Source organism: Phalacrocorax carbo, chromosome 7, assembly GCF_963921805.1.
Source record: "Phalacrocorax carbo chromosome 7, bPhaCar2.1, whole genome shotgun sequence".
NCBI lineage: Eukaryota > Metazoa > Chordata > Aves > Suliformes > Phalacrocoracidae > Phalacrocorax > Phalacrocorax carbo.
The window spans coordinates 3,462,091-3,479,595 of NC_087519.1; the positions used below are offsets into that span (position 1 = coordinate 3,462,091).

Sequence of the window (17,505 nt, forward strand, 5' to 3'; positions counted from 1 at the left end):
AGCTACCGCCATGATTTCCTTCTGGCTTGTTTATATCCTATGTGATTTGAGAAAGGGTCTGGAGAGTGGGGAGATGACAAAGAATGGGGGGCAGAGTTATGCGAGGGATGGGATGCCATCTGGAGGGACCTGGACAAGCTCATGAGGTTCAACAAGGCCAAGTGCAAGGTCCTGCACCTGGGTCGGGGCAACCCCTGGTATCATTACAGGCTGGGGAACGAAGGGATCAAGAGCTGCCCTGCTGAGAACGACTTTGGGGTAACAGTAGGTGAAAAGATGGACATGACGCTGGCCAATGTGTGCTTGCAGCCCAGAAAGCCAACTGTATCCTGGGCTGCATCAAAAGAAGCGTGGCCAGCAGGTCAAGGGAGGTGATTCTGCCCCTCTGCTCCGCTCTGGTGAGACCCCCCTGCAGTGCTGTGTCCAGCTCTGGGGCCCTCAGCACAGGAAAGACATGGACCTGTTGGAGCAGGTCCAGAGGAGGCCACAAAAATGATCAGAGGGGTGGAGCATCTCTCCGATGAAGAAAGGCTGAGAGAGTTGAGGTTGTTCAGCCTGGAGAAGAGAAGGCTGAGGGGAGACCTTATTGCAGCCTTTCAGTGCCTGAAGAGGGCTTATAAGGAAGATGGGGACAAACTTTTTAGCAGCGCTTGTTGTGACAGGACAAGGGGTGATGGTTTTCAACTAAAAGAGGGTAGATTCAGACTAGATATAAGGAAGAGATTTTTTTACAGTGAGAATGGTGAAACCCTGGCCTAGGTTGCCCAGAGAGGTGGTCGATGCCCCGTCCATGGAAACATCCAAGGCCAGGTTGGACGGGGCTCTGAGCAGCCTGGTCTGGTTGGAGATGTCCCTGCTTATGGCAGGGGGTTGGACTAGATGGCCTCTAAAGGTCCCTTCCCACCCAGACCATTCTCTGATTCTGTTTAGCATGGCAAACAATAGGGGAGACTGGGAAGAGTGAAGGACCTGCATGAGAGAGCTGAGCAACAAGGTGTGAAGTGCAAATCATAACTGACAGCGTTGTGGACAGTAAGAACAGTCACATGACTTATTCCTTGCAGATTGTTGCGCTGTAACTCAGCATTATGGAAGTGGGATGGGGGGTGAGACTTGGAGGCAGTAGAACTGGGTATTATTTTGGCAAGAAACAATGCTGAGGGGTGTGTTGTTCTGGTTTTGACAGATCTATGTTGATGAAGCCAAAAAACTGGTGTACTTTCAAGGCACAAAAGACTCACCTTTGGAGCATCACTTGTACGTTGCTAACTACGAGAATCCTGGAGAAGTAAAGCGGCTGACAGAACGTGGTTACTCTCACGCCTGCTGTGTCAGCCAGGTACCTGTTTGCCTGTGAGGCCCTGTATAGCCAGGGCTGGCTGGGTGTGCTGTGGCTTATCGCCAGTCTCATCCTTCATCAATCAGCAGACAAGGCTGTATTTGACCACAGCAAAAGTAGATTTTACACTGTGTTGGGTGCTCCTGTGTGTTGCACAGTGAGTGTGTAAACCTGCACTGGAAACCAGATTTGACCTCCCAGTTCCTCTTCAGCTCACTTCAGGCAAAAGGAGCCAGGATGAATTGTTTGAAGCTGTTTGAGCCTGGCTCTTTTTGCCTGAAGTAGGCAGTAGAGCGATCGCCAGAGGAGATGAGCCTGTGCGAGCGTTAGGTGGGGTTCCAGGCATCTGGGACAGTAGCCCATTCAGCTGGGAATGCTTTACCCAGAAGCAGATGTGTGACAAGGTCCTCATGCCACTGTTGGTTTTGCAGGTGTATTTCTGGCTTTGGAGTGTTAATATCTGGGTCTTTCTAAGGACTGTAGCTTCTCAGAGTCTGTCTGCTGTTATCAAAAATGCCCAGACTTCCTGGTTTAATTTGGTCCATAAGCATCTTCTGAAAGACCGAAATGCAGAAAAATGTGATCACTTTTGCTTGTGCCTCCACACTGAGCAGTACAAGATAATGGTTTTTTTTCTCCCTAGGATTGCGACATGTTCATCAGCAAGTACAGTAATCAGAAGAACCCGCACTGTGTGTCACTTTACCGGCTGACAGGACCTGAAGATGATGCAGCTCATAGGACAAAGGAATTCTGGGCTACCATTTTAGATTCGGCAGGTAATGGCATGGATAAGGAACTGGAAAAGGACAGCCAGGATCACAGATGAAAGATATCCCAGAATATGCTTGCTTGAGATTTGCTGCTGCGGGTGACTAGACTTGTTTCTCAACCTCATGCTTGTGTGAGGCGTTCTTGGAAGTACCTGAGTGACATTTTCAGCTGAGCAATGAATTGGTATAAACTGGCCATGAAGGAATTTAGAGTGAAAATTACTAAGTTTCTGCTGCCAGAGCCAGCAGAAACTGCAGAAAGCCCGTTTTAGCATCAGGGGAGGGGTTTAAGTGTGGTCATTTACTCTGTGCTGTATACCTGCTAATGACCATATAATGCTGCTGGGCCCCTGGGGAAGGGCATACACTCCTTAAATAGTTGTGTGCTGCTTCCTACTCATGTCTTGGTGAGACAGCTCTTGGGCTTCTATTTTTCCATTTTGTTTCTATTCCCTTTCATCTCTCCTTCCCCAAGGCATGCTCTACATCCTATGCTTTCCATGTATTAATGCAGTGAGTCCTATGTGGGGTTAGGAAGGGATGGGGTACCTGTAATGGCTGTCTCAGGGGAGAAGAGTTACTACTGTTCAGAGCAGAACAGGGATGGGAATGTGATAGGACTGAGAAGGCTGCCCTAGGGCTGGGGCATTCCCAGTCTCTGCCTGGTCCCAGCCACATCTACTGGAAAGCATGGGAGAGCTTCACTGGGACTGCAGTAAGACTGGTGGGCTGGAGCAGAGCTGTGTTATTCATGCATTCCCTGTTAAACCAGACTCTCTGTTCCCTCCTGTGGCAGGCCCTCTTCCCGATTACATTCCCCCAGAAGTGTTCTCCTTCGAGAGCTCCACGGGGTTTACACTCTATGGGATGATGTACAAACCTCACAATCTGCAACCAGGAAAGAAATACCCCACGGTGCTCTTCATCTACGGAGGGCCTCAGGTGAGCGTGGCATGTTGGTGAGCAGCGGGGTGGGCTGGCCTGGATCACTCCACTGCTCTCCTGTACGAACAGTTCCTACCCTGTGCTGAGGATAGCGTGCAGCGTTTTGCCTATTTGGTGACTAGCTGCTTGGCCGAAGGCACTGTAAGCAGCCATGATTTCCAGATCATAGATCGTGGCACTGCCACTTGCCTGAGAACGGGTATGGAGTAGCAGAGCTGGAACTGGGAGAAAGGGGAGTGCAGATAGTCCCCGTTCCCTGTTTTATCTCCCTGTTATGGTTTAACCCCAGCCAGCAACTAAGCCCCACACAGGCTCTTGCTCGCTCCCCTCTGGTGGGATGGGGGAGAGAATCGTAAAAGTGAGAAAACTCATGGGTTGAGATAAAGACAGTTTAATAAGTAAAGCAAAAGCCGCACGTGCAAGCGAAGCAAAACAAGGAATTTATTCACTCCTTCCCATTGGCAGGCAGGTGTTCAGCCATCCCCAGGAAAGCAGGGCTCTGTCACACGTAACGGTTACTTGGAAAGACAAAATGCCTTAACTCCAAATGTCCCCCCTTCCTTTTTCTTCCCCCCAGCTCTATATGCTAGGCATGACATCATGTGACATGGGACACCCCTGGGGTCAGTTGGGGTCAGCTGTCCTGGCCGTGTCCCCTCCCAGCCCCTTGTGCACCCGGCAGAGCATGGGAAGCTGAAAAAGTCCTTGACTAGTGTAAGCACTACTTACCAACAACTAAAACATCTCCACATTATCATCACTGTTTTAGTACGGGGCTGTGGTTTGGGTTTGTGCTATCTACTATGAAGAAAATTAACTCTATCCCAGCCAAAATGAGGACACTTCTCCTCTGTAGGGGCTCCTGTTCTTTGTTTCCACTTCCCCATGTGTATGTGAGGGGAGCTCTCTGTTAGCACTGATCATTACCAGCATGTGCTTCGGAGAGCTTGCTCCCCAGTCCTCCTTTTCCCCCTGAGGAAGAGGAGAAGGTGAGCCCCTTAGCCCTGCTTTGGCTCCCCCAACTCTGCTGTGCTCTGCTGTGGTCCAAGGCAGCTGGAGTGAGACTTGGTGAAAGGAAAGATTTTCTCCTAGAAGAGAACAGAGAGAGTGGAGAGGGAAGCTGCAGGCTCGGCATTGGGTTGTGCTGTCAGCAGCTGCTCCTCTTGCTCTGTGCCCATTGGTGCTGCAGGGGAGCTCAGTTCAGCTCTTCATCTCTGTGACACAGAATGCCTTGGTACTGGGGGAAGAGAGTTTATTTCATAGCAGACCACAGGCAGGGAGAGGGAATTCTGCAGGAGGGAGTAGGGATCTTTAAAACTTTACGTTATAAAAATGTATGAAAATGTATAAAACATTTAAAGGAGGGTAAATATAAATAAAGTCTGGAACTGGATTAAGAGGTGACCTCTGGATTCCATTACATACATGGTTGCGTATGTATGCTCTTCTATTCCAGGTACAGCTAGTGAACAATCGGTTTAAAGGAATCAAGTATTTCCGTTTGAACACTTTGGCCTCTTTAGGCTACGTTGTCGTTGTCATTGACAACAGGGGATCCTGCCACCGAGGGCTGAAGTTTGAAGGAGCCTTTAAATACAAAATGGTAAGTGGAGCTTTGAGTCTGGCCCTTCGTTTTCAGCCAGAGACAGGTTTGAGTCCCAGAGTTATCTGAGCTGAAGCACTGATTTGGCACAGATGCCCAGCATTGCCTGTGTGACGCTGCCTGGGTTTGGGTCAAGGAACTGCATATAGTTGAGGAGCGGAAAGACGCTCAATGTGGGAAATAGGTAACGTCAGGGTTTGAGGCTGTGAACCAGCTCCAGCTTGGCTGGCATAATGCAAGGTGGTTCCTAAGGGGGTCTCTGACTCCCACCAGATATGCTTTGCTGCTCACATGAAGCAGGATAGTTTCATTCACAGCGTGGGTTATTATTTAGGGCAGTTCCTGTGTCAGGCTGGAGAGGATGAGTGTGTTTGACTGTGTGTACAGGCAGGGAGGGCCTGTGCCAGGCTCTGCTGGCTTTGCAGTGTAGCTCTCTGTGTGTTGGGAATGACATTTTTATGCACAGAGCTCGAACGCAGCCTTGCTTGTATAACAGCAGAAAGTGAAAACACTGAAAAATCTTACTTGTCCACAAGCAAGGAGACAAATGACGGAAAGGGTAGTTAAGAGGTGGGTTGGCAGGTATTTGTTGTCTTATGGGGAAAGGGGGTCATCTTTCTGTAACATGCCTAGCACAATGGAGTGCTGGTGTGTGGTTGGGTGCTGCACAAACAGGAGCAGCAAAGGTTACCTCTGGAAATGCTGAGGATGTAACTTTTGCCTGGAAGTAACAAAACTTACCTTTTTCTCTCCTCTCCCAGGGACAAATAGAAATAGATGACCAGGTGGAAGGGCTGCAGTATTTAGCTTCACAGTATGACTTCATTGATTTGGATCGTGTTGGCATTCATGGCTGGTCCTATGGAGGCTACCTCTCTCTTATGGCTTTAATGCAGAGGTCAGATATCTTCAGGGTATGTTCACACATTGAGTACTTATTCTGGTGGTGCAGACAGAATTTTTCCCTTAGTCGTGTAACCTCCCATGGGTGTTCACAGCACAAAGACTTTTGAGCTTGCTCTAGACAAGTGAGGGCACAGTGCTCTGGCCGTTTGCTCCAAGACTCTTCTATTTGGGTGACTTCAGAGAGAAGCCGCTTTTCTAGCAAACACTCCTTCCATGGTATTTCTAATTAGACTTCCAGGCTTTGGGGTTTTTTTGATACTTCACAGACAACAGATCTGAAAATCTGTTCACGCTTTAAGGGTAGTGCCTGCTAACAAACCACAGTACCTTTTAAAATCAGCCGTCAATGGGTATTGCAAGAGCAGTTGTAAATTACTGTGCGACCTTGGGTTGTCTCCTCAGTTCTCTCCACTTGCGTTCCTATGTGAAGCATGGGGCTGAGATCCTCTTCCTCTGTAAGCCTGTTGTCACTGTTAGGCTCTGATTGGTGTCTGGGACTGGTATTCACATTGAGGCTGTACTGGTACAGCTACGGGACTCAGCTTTGCAGAGACTGTGATACCAGTACAGCCCTAATAATTAATACTAACGGAGATGCCTCAGATCAGAAAATTGCACTTGTGCAATTAAGTGCTGCACTTTCCTCCCTCTCCACAAAAACTTGCAGCTTTTCTCCCCAGGAGAGTGTGGTGCTCTTACGTGAGTGTGGCTGCCCCAAAGAGCGTGATGTGATTGCACCATCACTGTGCTTGCTTCCCCCAGCTCCAAATGAGCCAGACATAACTCTGACCTGGTGTGAAGGCGTGGTGTTGTCCAGGAGGCTTCCTGCATTAATGTGAGCAGGGTGCTTTTGGGCAGAACGCGCTTACCTTCCAAGGAGCCTGGCATGTAAGAGGAGTGGGGAGCTGTTCAGGTACGCCAATTTTACTGGAATATCTGAGAGTCTGTTCTCATGAGCTGGGGTGAGGAGGAACAAGTGGTCACCCCGTTCGGCTGGGCACAGAAGGATATTCCCTCTCTGGAACTGTGTAAGAGAGCTGTTGGACTGTTGAGCTTGCAATAACTTAACTGTGCCGGTATAGCTATACCAACCTCAAGTCACCGATGCTGAAGGTACCTTATATAGTCTCAGCTGTTGCCTGCTTCGTGTCAGCCGAGCTCTTTGTGCTGTGAACCAACTAAGGGAAATGATCCTGCTGAAAAATGACACCACCTCCTCTTCCTCCTCCCCTCTTTTCAGCCCTGAGAGATTAGTTTCTTTGCAGACTGACCTATTCCCAGATCACATTGCCCATGCTGCTGCGTAGCAGTGTGTTCGAAGCAGCCAGGAGGGCAACCTGGGATGGGGAGAGGTATTGAAAGGAGATTTTTGTGATTATGTGACTTTAGACCACTGTAGTTAATGGCCGGGCTGTGGTTGGGCAAGTCTCAGAGGTAGAGATGTGGCAAGAGCTGGATTTTGCTCTTGGGATGTGTTTTGTTCTTTGTGGCTGCTCTTGCTTTGTCTAAGTCCAACCTGAATATTCCTGGGAGGTTTAATAATTACCTGTCTCAAGTCCTTAAGGATTGTTATATTTTTACTTTAAAAATACCTGCCTTGCAAAGGGTTTTTTGGTTTGTTTTCGGGTTTTTTTTTTTCCCTTGCTGGTCTCTCTTTCACAAGCCTTTCTGCAAGCTGGGCGTAGCTATGCAAGGTAGTTTGCTGAGTCCTAGGGAGCTATCGATCCCAGTTTCTGTTAGACATTCAAATGAACAAAGGTTTTGCAACCCAAAACCAGAGTACTCTGCATTTTGGACAAAATCCACTTCCCTCAGCAGGTCTTGCAGGTGATATGTTCAGTGTTGCTTCTGATTTGTCTGTAGGACCTTCCTTGCTTTCAGCAGCTGCCTGGGTTTCAGCACACGTAGATCACAGCTGAACTGTGCTGATATGTGTGAACTGTGGGAGGGAGAGTGAGGATTGCTTTTCTTTTTCCACTGCAGGCTGTGGATTGTAAACTTCTCAGTGTGTTTTGGGCAATTACAGTGATAGAGATGTGGGAGGGAGGGACGTCCCCTGATCAGGGGGTCAGATGTTATCGTTCCCCTCCTGATGCTGAGAGCCTTGTTGAACTTGCAGGTTGCCATTGCCGGAGCACCCGTCACGCTGTGGATTTTCTATGACACTGGTTACACAGAGCGTTACATGGGCCACCCGGACCACAACGAGCAGGGGTATTACCTAGGTTCGGTGGCCATGCAAGCTGAGAAGTTTCCTTCTGAGTAAGTTTGGTGCTGGCTCTTGCCTTCTACTTTTCCTATCAGGAAAGTTCAAGCCCTATGGACACATTTTTATCTCCCTGTTCTTGGCAATTGAATCCTGGAGTCATAAATGCTAGTATTAAATAATAAAAAAACAAAAGACCAAACCCCAACACTAGTAAACTTAAGAGACTTTAATAAACATTTGCATGATTGCAGGCCATTCCATGTAATCCCTTTTATCCTAGCTGTAATTAAGGACTTTTATGTCTGATGTCTTTTATGTCTAAAGAAATTACAAACCTATCTTCAATTATATGCTTAGCGCTTTAGGGCCACATTAAGCTAGACAAAAATTAGTTGATCAGAACGCTTTCTGCATGCTTTAGGGCTGTATTGGGTTGTCTGCAGAGCAGGCTGAGACCATGGGCTTTCTTGCCAAAGAGCTGAAAATCAGCAGTGACTCTGAGCAAGTGTTAAGCTGTTTTATTGTCCAAGCCGGGAATTACTTCTGAGAATAAAGAAGATATAGAGATGAAAGGTCTGACCATGGTGTGCGTAGGCAGGAAGGACTTTCAGAGGAGGAAAGAATAGGTTTGGGAGACACGTCCATCCAGAACAATTTACAATAGTGAAATCGCTGTCTTTAATGCAAGTATTTTTTTCTGTTGAGTGTGTTTGAAGGGATGTCTGTGGGCTGTGAAATTGACTGGCAGGTTCTGGGATGCTGCCTAGAAATGTTTTTCTTGCTTTTCTCAGACCAAACCGTTTGCTGCTGCTACACGGATTCTTGGATGAGAATGTTCACTTTGCACACACCAGTATTTTGCTCAGCTTTTTAGTGAGAGCTGGGAAACCGTATGACTTACAGGTAAGGCCAGAACCAGGATGTAAAGGTAGTGTGTCTGTCTTTGAGGAGTCCAAAATCGCAGCTTGTAACATGGCTGTGCTGGGCAGCCTGGAATTCTAGGATAAAGCTGGAATATTTCGGTCTCACCTTTTTCTTAAAAGGAAGATTTTACGAGTAAACAGAAAAAACTATTAGGCAAATGAGCAGTTAAGGCTGCTCCCAAGGAGATCTGCAGTTTGGAGGCAGTACAGCAATGTCTGTGGAGTGTGGAACAGGGTTCTGCATTTAATTAAACCCTGCTGGTTCTGTGCAGATGTAGCCCAGGTATCCCACACCATGCCGCAGAACTGGGAGCGTGCTGATTTCCGTGATGGCTCTGGGCGGGATCTGCCTGTGTTCGGCCAGGCGGATCACTGCCAGCACCGCACTAGCTGGATGAGAGGGTGCGGCGGGTTGGCTCTGGCTTCAGGGGATGGAAGATGGGGTGTATTAGCTCAAGTGCAGAGCTAATGCAGGAAGGTGACATGAATATTTTGAATGTGGCTTTGGGGGCTGGTTTAAATTTTGGTGCCTGCAACTCTTGTGGATACTTACAACTTTTATTTTATATTGTAGATCTACCCTCAGGAAAGACACAGTATAAGGGTACCCGAGTCAGGAGAGCACTATGAACTCCATCTGCTGTATTACCTGCAAGAGAATCTGGGCTCCCGTATTGCTGCCCTGAAGGCAATGTAACTGACCTCTGCAGAACTCTGCTCCACCGGCTGCTTTACTGAACGAGGAGATGTAGGAAACTAGAGAAAATAGGATGGAACGTTGCATTTTGGTGCCTGCTACATGTACACACACACACACGGAGACACTTTTTTAAGAGTAAATTTGGTGCCATACAGGAAATTGAAGTACGGTGACCTAATAACTTTAAAGCTTAAGTTGTAAATAAAATCAAATGTCTGTGGTATAATGCAGTACCATGGCTGTTCTCTTGGGGCAGGAGCTGAAACCGAAAATAATGTACTTCTACAGCACCAGGTCTTCACTTTTTAAAAGCGTTATGACTTAACTGATGTATTTTTACAGTGTTTCTTGGTATCTTATTACATAATACTGGATGATTTACTCACTACACAGCAAGAGTTACCTGAATGGTTACAACTTGTATTACATTTTAAATACTATCAGATGGCTTTTATGCTTCATGAAAGGGATGTGTCTTGCTCCTTAGAAGCTGGCCACGAGTTAGACACATCACCTATCTAGGTTGTTAATTGTTTTTTAAGATGACAGACTTTTAAGCTGCCTCCTGAAGAATTTAAATCTTTGATTCAGTTCAGCTGATGCCAGGTTCTTTTCAATTATTTCTTCTCTCCCCAGGATAAATCGTACTCTTTTTTTCTCTCAGCAGCTTGAGATCCTATCCTGATTGTACTTGATTTCAGTGGGGAAATGGTATTTTACTGTGACATGGGCATAACAGTCTCTTAGTCTGAGATGCAAACTAACTTACGTCAAAGAGGTGAAACTTTGTAAATTTTTAAACAATCTTAAAAGTATAGCCCATTTCTCATTGACATTCTTCCCTGATGCTCATTCTGGAGCTGGTTTTGCAATACTGTTTTCTTACCCCCACATCAGCATGACATAGGTATGTGCATCCTGTTAACGATTTTAAAATCCAATACTCTTAATTCAAAGGTCTACAGAGGGTGTAGTGAGGAGGGACCTTACTAACACTACCAGTGAGGCAATATGAACTGTTTCACTGAATTTCCTGCTTTATTTGAGGGACTGTTTTCCAGGCTCGTACTCCATTCAGTCCTCTGTTCCCAGCCCTTTCCCAGCACTGCTGTGTAGCATGATTATGATGCTGTATTTGAGAAACACCCTTCTGTATAGCTTAAGGTAACCCCGCTAAGCCTAAAGGACATGCAATCCCGGTTGTGTTTTTGCTAGTGAGGTTTTAACTAAGCAGCAGGCTTGGCTAAAAGGCATCATAAGTGTGTGAAGTCACTTTTAACTTGCAACAGGTCGTTTAAGATAGAAATCCATAGCAAAATGATTCTCTTTAATCCAGGAAATTCTCCCCTTGGGGCTTGCCTCTGAGAGTCCTATAAGTTTTAATGGTTTTCTTAGAAACCTAAGAACTTCCTTTTCGTTATGTTTTGGTGCTAGAGAGAAGCAGAGCATGGTTTTCTTTTCATCTTCTAAAAATCTGGAATCACTCTCAGTGTTTACGCTCTTAGTACTCCACATGTCGTAACCTTGTATTTTCCTCGCTTTTGTACTGTTCAGCTTGATCCTGAAGCTCCGGGATTTAACACAGTCTGGCTGTATTGTATCAAACCGCATCGTTTTTCAGTTAGGCTGCCGGGCATATGCGCCAAGGCTGTGGGAGCCGGTGCAGTTACACGGTTGTAAAATCTGTGTGCGAGAACGGGATCTGGTTTTTGGGTTACACGAAAGATGGCCAAAGCAAACAGGCATGCAGTAAATGCAAACTTCCTCCAAGGTGGGGATGTTCGGTTTGGGCTCTCTTCTGGTTTTCAGATCACAGGGATTATGAGTGGAAAATACCATCAGCAGGCCAATAACAGACTTACGGTTTTATTTTGGGAAGGGCATGGCAGGGAAGGAGCGCGGCTCCTGTAGTGTCTTCTCTTAGTAGCTAATTGTCGTGGCTGAAGCGACCGCAGCATCCCTACGGAGCGTGCTGTAGTCGGTGCTGAGGGACGGGTAGGGGTGCTGATGCACGTGAACTAGAACACACGGCCGTGAGTCGAGACATGAATAAGCTGTTACTGTGGGATTCCATTGTGTTCCTTACGTGTTTATGCTGTATTATATATACATATATCTATGTATAAAATTACCCGTGGATAGTATCACCTTTTCCAAGGTTGTTTATATTTTCTTCAATATTAAATTAACTTGCTTTTTGCAGTAGTTTTGTTCTTTTTCTAGAGGTGATTACCCTTGAATGTAAATGTATATGATTTTTAAGACTAAATTGATCCTTTTGTTTAAAAAACAGGACAAAAATGGCCTTCATCAAACAGTGCTTTTTTGGGAACTGAAGAACTAAATGTTATGCAAGTAAACCAGGCTAGGTTTTGATTTAGCCCAGGATGTGATTGTAAGTGCTGACATATAACTTTTTAATAATGCATCCTTCCATTGTTTTAAATATATCTATCGAAAAGCTATTAAAGTACAGCGTCCTATAAGTACTTTATTTTGCAACATAAATTATGTATTTCCTTCTTTCCTACAGATGTTTTTTTTCTTTTTCCAGTAGTTAAGCACTTTAAGACCCCATGCTTTCTTATCCTGTGGAATCGCTGGGAGGGTTTATCATCAGAGTTTTGTAGTTCTTGCAAAAGGCGCCTGCTTGTAGGCGGAGCTGCGAGAGGTGCCTTGTATGAGGTCTGATCCAGCCCTATGCAGTCAATGACTAAGTTCCCGGTGACACGGGAAGAAGGGCGAAGCCCGTTGCAGTTGAGACTGCAGAGTTAGGAAGGCGTTAGTGCTGGGGACCATTGCATCGGTGTTTTGGGGGGCAGCAGTAGCCCTGCTCCTCATCCGGCGAAGCGTTGGTCCAGCGGCGGACGAGAGCTGGCGTGGAGCGTGGTGGTTTTGCCCTGCTCTGCGACGCTGGAGTTGCCTGCTCCAGGGTGAGGTCGTACATTGCGGTCCAGGAGATGATACTGTTGCTCAGGAAGAGATTTCCAGCCTGTTTGATATTTGGGATTATACTTTGTCACTTCCTGCATGCTAAAATGTCTTGGTTAATGTCAATTTCGAGCAGAACTAATGAGATCCTGGGGGGGCGTGTGAGGAGGAGCTGTCCCTGCTGCTCCCAAAACAGACGTTGGAATGTCCCTTGGGGGGATCTCCTGCCTTCAGCAGAGCTCAGCTCTGCCCAGCAGGACGCCTGCCCTGAGCAGGAGCAGGATGGAGCCTTCATTGCATGGTGGTTATTAGTTGCACAGGTGTCTTCAAGATGAATGTTTTAATTTCATGTATTTTTAAGAAGATATATGAAATATGGGGATCTGAGCAAGGAGGTACTGAAGTTGTTGAGTGGTGATGCCAGCAGTTTCTCCTCATTTGCAGTGTTTGGGATTGGCTGTGCTGGTTTCTGGTGGGAGCACGGTCTTTTGCCCTGTTTTAAGGCGGCTTCCAGTAATTCCTCAAGCGTGCAATGTGCAAAACTGTTGGGTTTCACCCTTTGCTTTGGAGTTGCACCCCCTACCTCGCCCCTGTTTTCCATTATCTCTCTCTATTCAGAACAAAGTAGAATTAGGAACTACCCAAAACTGCTTAGTTTTTATAAACTCGGTTAACTTGTTTGTTAATGAAATAATGAGCTCAAAGCACCAAGCAAAGCTTTGAAAGTCGACTAACTTAATTGTATTAGAATGGAAAATGCACTCCCTACTTACTAATGGCACTTGGGAATAGGCTGTGGAAATACTTTCTGAGCGGGATGGTGAAGTACGGAGAATTCACACACTCCGAGCGCCGGGGATCCCGACCCTTATTCCCTACCAGGAAAAGCGGGTTGTGTTGCTGCTGTGTGTGTCCGTGTCTACGGCAGGCTGTTTTGCTGCTGGTGTGACGCTCAACTTTTGACAAGGCAATAATAGCGTATAAATAAGTGAAATAATCAGCCAGATGAGGACGCTGCCTTGAATTGCCTGTTTACTTGAGTACCAGAACCCTGTAAAGACTTTTTGTGTGCCCCTCGCGGTTCTCCGGGCCGCTCCTTTGGAAGAGAGATCTTCACGTGGTTTTTACTTGGCTGTTCTGCACAGTAGAAGTTCAGGTGTTTAATTTTAGAACATGAAGTGCCTGCTGTTTGTGTTAACAAAATTGCATGTCTCACTCCAGTGGGTTTATTGGTCTCCTTCCCCCACCTTTCTAGTACATGGCTTTTAATCATGTAAAGTGGAGACATTAGTTTTGCTGCGTTTTATTACAAAACCTTTGTTGCAATAAAGATGCTGCTAAATAAATTGAATTAAATGGGTTTCCCCCCTCCCTATTTTCAACTGTCTCTCTTCTTGATTTAGTACAGTTTGGGTGTAATTAAATCTCTTCTCTCATTGTGCTGTGGAAAGCAGCAATGATGGAAAATGTGTGCGCGCGCGTTTTATATACGTGTTGGTTACTTAGCAAAAGCATCTGTGATTTTTCCTTGTGGTTAGGTAGATTGATACAAGCGGGAAGATCAGGCATTTGCTTGGCGTGACTATGTTTCCCCCCTCCTAAATGTTTCCGTGGCAATGCCGTCAGCGGCCCTCGGCAGCCACCAGCCGGAGCTGTCGCACCGGGTACGGCACATCCACGGCTTCGCTGGCCAAGGTGGGCCAAGCGCCACGGGGAGGAGGGGGCCTCGGTGCCAAGGCAGAAGGACAGAGGGACCTGTGTGGAGAGGACAGGCTCTGCCAAGAGAGGAGACGTCTCTTCTACCGTCACCTCATCTGTCTTTGTGAGCAGTAGGGGCTTTGCAGGCACCCCGGTTCCGCCTAGTGCTGCCCCAAAAGGGCTGGTGGGGGGCTCAGGGCAGTCACGATTCATGTCTTGACTCGTTCATTCCTGAGTGTTCACCCACCTGGAAGCACCCACTGTTTTGGTGGCTTTCAGAAATACACTGGTGAGCAACCCTGTGTTGATATGTTGCATTGTGTCTCCCTCTGGGGTTTGTGTAGGCCCTACCATAATGCGGCAAAGCTTCCCCCGGAGCCTTCAGGAGCCCTCGTGCAACACAAGCCAGGACACGAGCATCACACCAGCAACTGGCCACGGGCTTTTGGGTTGTGGCTGGTGGAGGGACCCGCTGGTGCTTTGAGCTGGATGTGCAGGTGTGTCGTCGTCACCAGAGAGCAGGGAGGGAGGTTTTTCCACATGCTGTTGTGCCTGAAGGATTTTATCATGGCAAAGTATTTCTGTCCTCTTCTAGGTGCCCTAAGGCCTCGCAACGTCCTGCAGTTTGGGGTGTGATAAGCGGGGAGAGCTACAACTGCCCTGCAGCCGTCCCTTCCACGGTCATTGGAGGTCGAGGAGTCGAGGCAAGCTTTCAGCAGTATCATTTAATACAAGCTCTGGCAGTTCTTTCTGCTAGTTAGAAACACCAATGGGTCTTAATCCTGGAAATGTTAATACTGTAGACTCATTTCCCATCTGTGCTGTCCTGCTGGTTTATAAAATATTCCTGCCCCGCAAGAGCAGAGAGCCCGGTTCACCCTGGCACAGCCCTCTTGGGCTGGGCTGGAAATGGGACAAACCTGGAGCTGCGTGGTCTCACCCAGGGGCTGCGCTGACCGGCAGCAGCTTCGGGAGCGAGCAACTCTCCCGCGGAGGGGACGGCTCCTGCTGCGGCTGCGGGCGCGTTCCTCGGCTTGGGCTTGATGAATTAGCAGCTCGCCGCGTTTCTGCGTCACGCTGGCACGCGAGCATTTGTGCCGTCCCTCTAATTCTAAATGACTTTGTAAAAACAAGTTGTGGTCTTTTCGGTGACCATTCGTCAACCCGTGTTCACAGGACAGGAGGAAACCAATTCCACGAGCCATTAGGCACTCCCACCTCCACCTTAACCCAGCCACCCGTTTCTTAAGCTCTGGAGACCGGCGTGGGCTTTGCATCAGGCGAGGCAGACGAATCCTTCTGCTACGGCCGAGTATCCTCGTGTGGGTGGCAATTATTTTCCAGTTATGGATCTGCCAAGCGCAGGAAGCCAAGCCCCGTGTTGGATGCTCTGCGTGAGCAGTGCTGGATCCATAGGGAGGAATCCAGCGGAGGAAGGACACGCAGACGGGCAGAGGCCAACGAGACGGAGAAGAGGTGACCTAGCCAGGAGGGATGAGCTGATCCAGGCCAGTTGGCTTTGCCTGTCTCAACACGGTCGTTGTCTCCTGTTCCCATCCCTGCAAGCTGCAAGGGATTACTGCAAGGGCAGTAATAAATTCCATTAATCCCCCCAGAAAATGTAAATCCCTGCCCAACTTGCCCCAAGTATTTGGGCAGAGCTGCCTCTGACCTTCCCTCACCCCTGCAGTGGGCTCTGGGTTCAGGTGCCTTGCACTGGAGGTGATTGGGGTGGCTCAGCCCTGCACAGGGCAGAGTTGCTCCAGGCACCTGGCCCTTCTTGCCCTTGCCATTGCTTCTCTCCAGGGCCGTGAGGGGCATGAAACCGAGTGTTCCTGGAGTCCAAAACACACCAACCAAGAGAAACATGAGCTGCAGCACTCAACCCCTTTGCAACACGTGGCAGCCTTGGTACTGAAACACACAGTGGTTGTTTTCTTCTGATGAGCTAAGAGAGAGTTCCAGACTCCAGCTTTATATAAAAGACTAAATTCCTGCGAGAAACCCGATGCCAGGGCCTGGGTGAGTTTAACTGCTCCCGGGGTAGTTCAGCAGGTGGGTTGAATGGCTCCTGCTGAGCTCTGCGTCTCCCCCTCTCAGTAGCTGCCCCTTGCACAGGAACAAACACTCATTGAAAACCTCACCCTTTGATTTTAAAGCAAGAAAGGCCCCAGTTAGACCAAAAAGCAATTGCGGCCTTTGGGGAAGGTGCATGGCTTAGTGCCCTTCAGACTAATTTTGCAGAGGGGACGTGAAAGCCACTGGCATGCCCTGTCCTGCACCAAGGGAGCCACCTGAGTACCTTCCCCGCAGCACTGGGCTGTTTCTGACTGCTTTTTCAAGCCTAAAGAAGACATTTGGCATCGCTGGGAGCTCTTCGGTGTTTGCAGGAAGAGCTCAGCGGAAAAAAGGGAAAAAATTCCCTTTGCATGTAGCAGCCCAGGAGCTTTTAATTTAAATTCCAGACTTTTCTGGCTGTGAGCTCTGCTTGTCCTGTCTTTGCCTATCTGATATCGGACATAAATAATGTTGGTGCCCCACCACTGCCCGGGTGCTTTGGTGTGAGACCTGCTGTGAGGCTGGTGTGGGGCAGCGGGGGCTGGCCAGGCACGATGGGTGCCTGTGCCCACTTCACCTGCCTACAGCTCTAACATCACGCTGGCGTCGTCGATGGGGAGATGTGCACGTGCCCCAGGTAGAAAGACCCGTCCTAGCTTTCATGGGCATCTTTTTCAGGGCTCTTGGCTTGGCTGCGGCACCCAAAATACTCTGAGGTGCTGGGAAGGGCCTGTGCATGTGTGCAGGGGGTGTAGCAGGGGAGGGCTTGTCCCGACACATGCTTGCACTCTGGCTAGAGCAAACAGCAGCCCTGCTGTGAGCAACGGGCTCAAGGGCACTGGCAGAGCCCTCTCCTCGCTTCACTTCTTTTCCTCTAAAATTCTAAGAATCTTTCAAAAAATGTTCCTATTTCTTGGAAGAGGGAGCTCTGTTTCCCGTCACCCTGGCTGGGTCAGCACCTGGGCAGGGCTGTCGGGGTGCAGGATCCTGCCCTTCCCCCTGCACCTCCATCCACCGGCACTGATGGTGGCTGCGGGCAGGGCAGCGCCAGGGCCCCTGCTCCGACCCGCTCTCAGCTCCACCTCGGCCACCGCGCGAGGAACCGCGAGAGCGAACGGCCGCGGCGTCGCGAGTCCCCCTTCAGCCGTGAGCCCCTGCCACCCCGTCAGCCTTTTGGGCACCGTTTTGTCCCCATCCCTGGCGAGATGTCCGCCATGGCACCTTACGAGGCCTGTTCCAGATGAATAACCGCACGGTTCCCGTGGAGACGCGTCCCTCCCGCCGCAACGGTGCAGCCAGAGCCCGCGCACTTCTCAGCCTTTTCAGGCTGCAACAAAGCATGTTTTCCACCACATTTTAAAAGGGGGTTTTATTTGCAGTTTGGCACGCTGGTGGGCATGTGCGCTTTCTGTTGCTCGCT

The 17,505-nt window shown here is 48.5% G+C and overlaps 1 protein-coding gene across 6 annotated transcripts in view; it reads left to right on the forward strand.

Moving 5' to 3' along the window:
• Nucleotides 1-11,600, forward strand: part of DPP8 (dipeptidyl peptidase 8) — a 30,186-nt gene extending 18,586 nt beyond the window's left edge. For 4 of the 6 annotated variants that reach the window (XM_064456071.1, XM_064456070.1, XM_064456072.1 and 1 more), the window contains 8 exons: nucleotides 1,187-1,339; nucleotides 1,983-2,118; nucleotides 2,909-3,054; nucleotides 4,514-4,660; nucleotides 5,422-5,574; nucleotides 7,686-7,828; nucleotides 8,567-8,678; nucleotides 9,273-11,600. In XM_064456071.1, coding sequence (XP_064312141.1) covers nucleotides 1,187-1,339; nucleotides 1,983-2,118; nucleotides 2,909-3,054; nucleotides 4,514-4,660; nucleotides 5,422-5,574; nucleotides 7,686-7,828; nucleotides 8,567-8,678; nucleotides 9,273-9,395 — 1,113 coding nt within the window. In that variant the 3' untranslated portion in view covers nucleotides 9,396-11,600. Of the gene's footprint in view, nucleotides 1-1,186; nucleotides 1,340-1,982; nucleotides 2,119-2,908; nucleotides 3,055-4,513; nucleotides 4,661-5,421; nucleotides 5,575-7,685; nucleotides 7,829-8,566; nucleotides 8,679-9,272 lie in introns of those variants that run through there. The other 2 variants (XM_064456073.1, XM_064456074.1) reach the window with 2 other exon arrangements.
• Nucleotides 11,601-17,505: the final 5,905 nt, after the last annotated feature.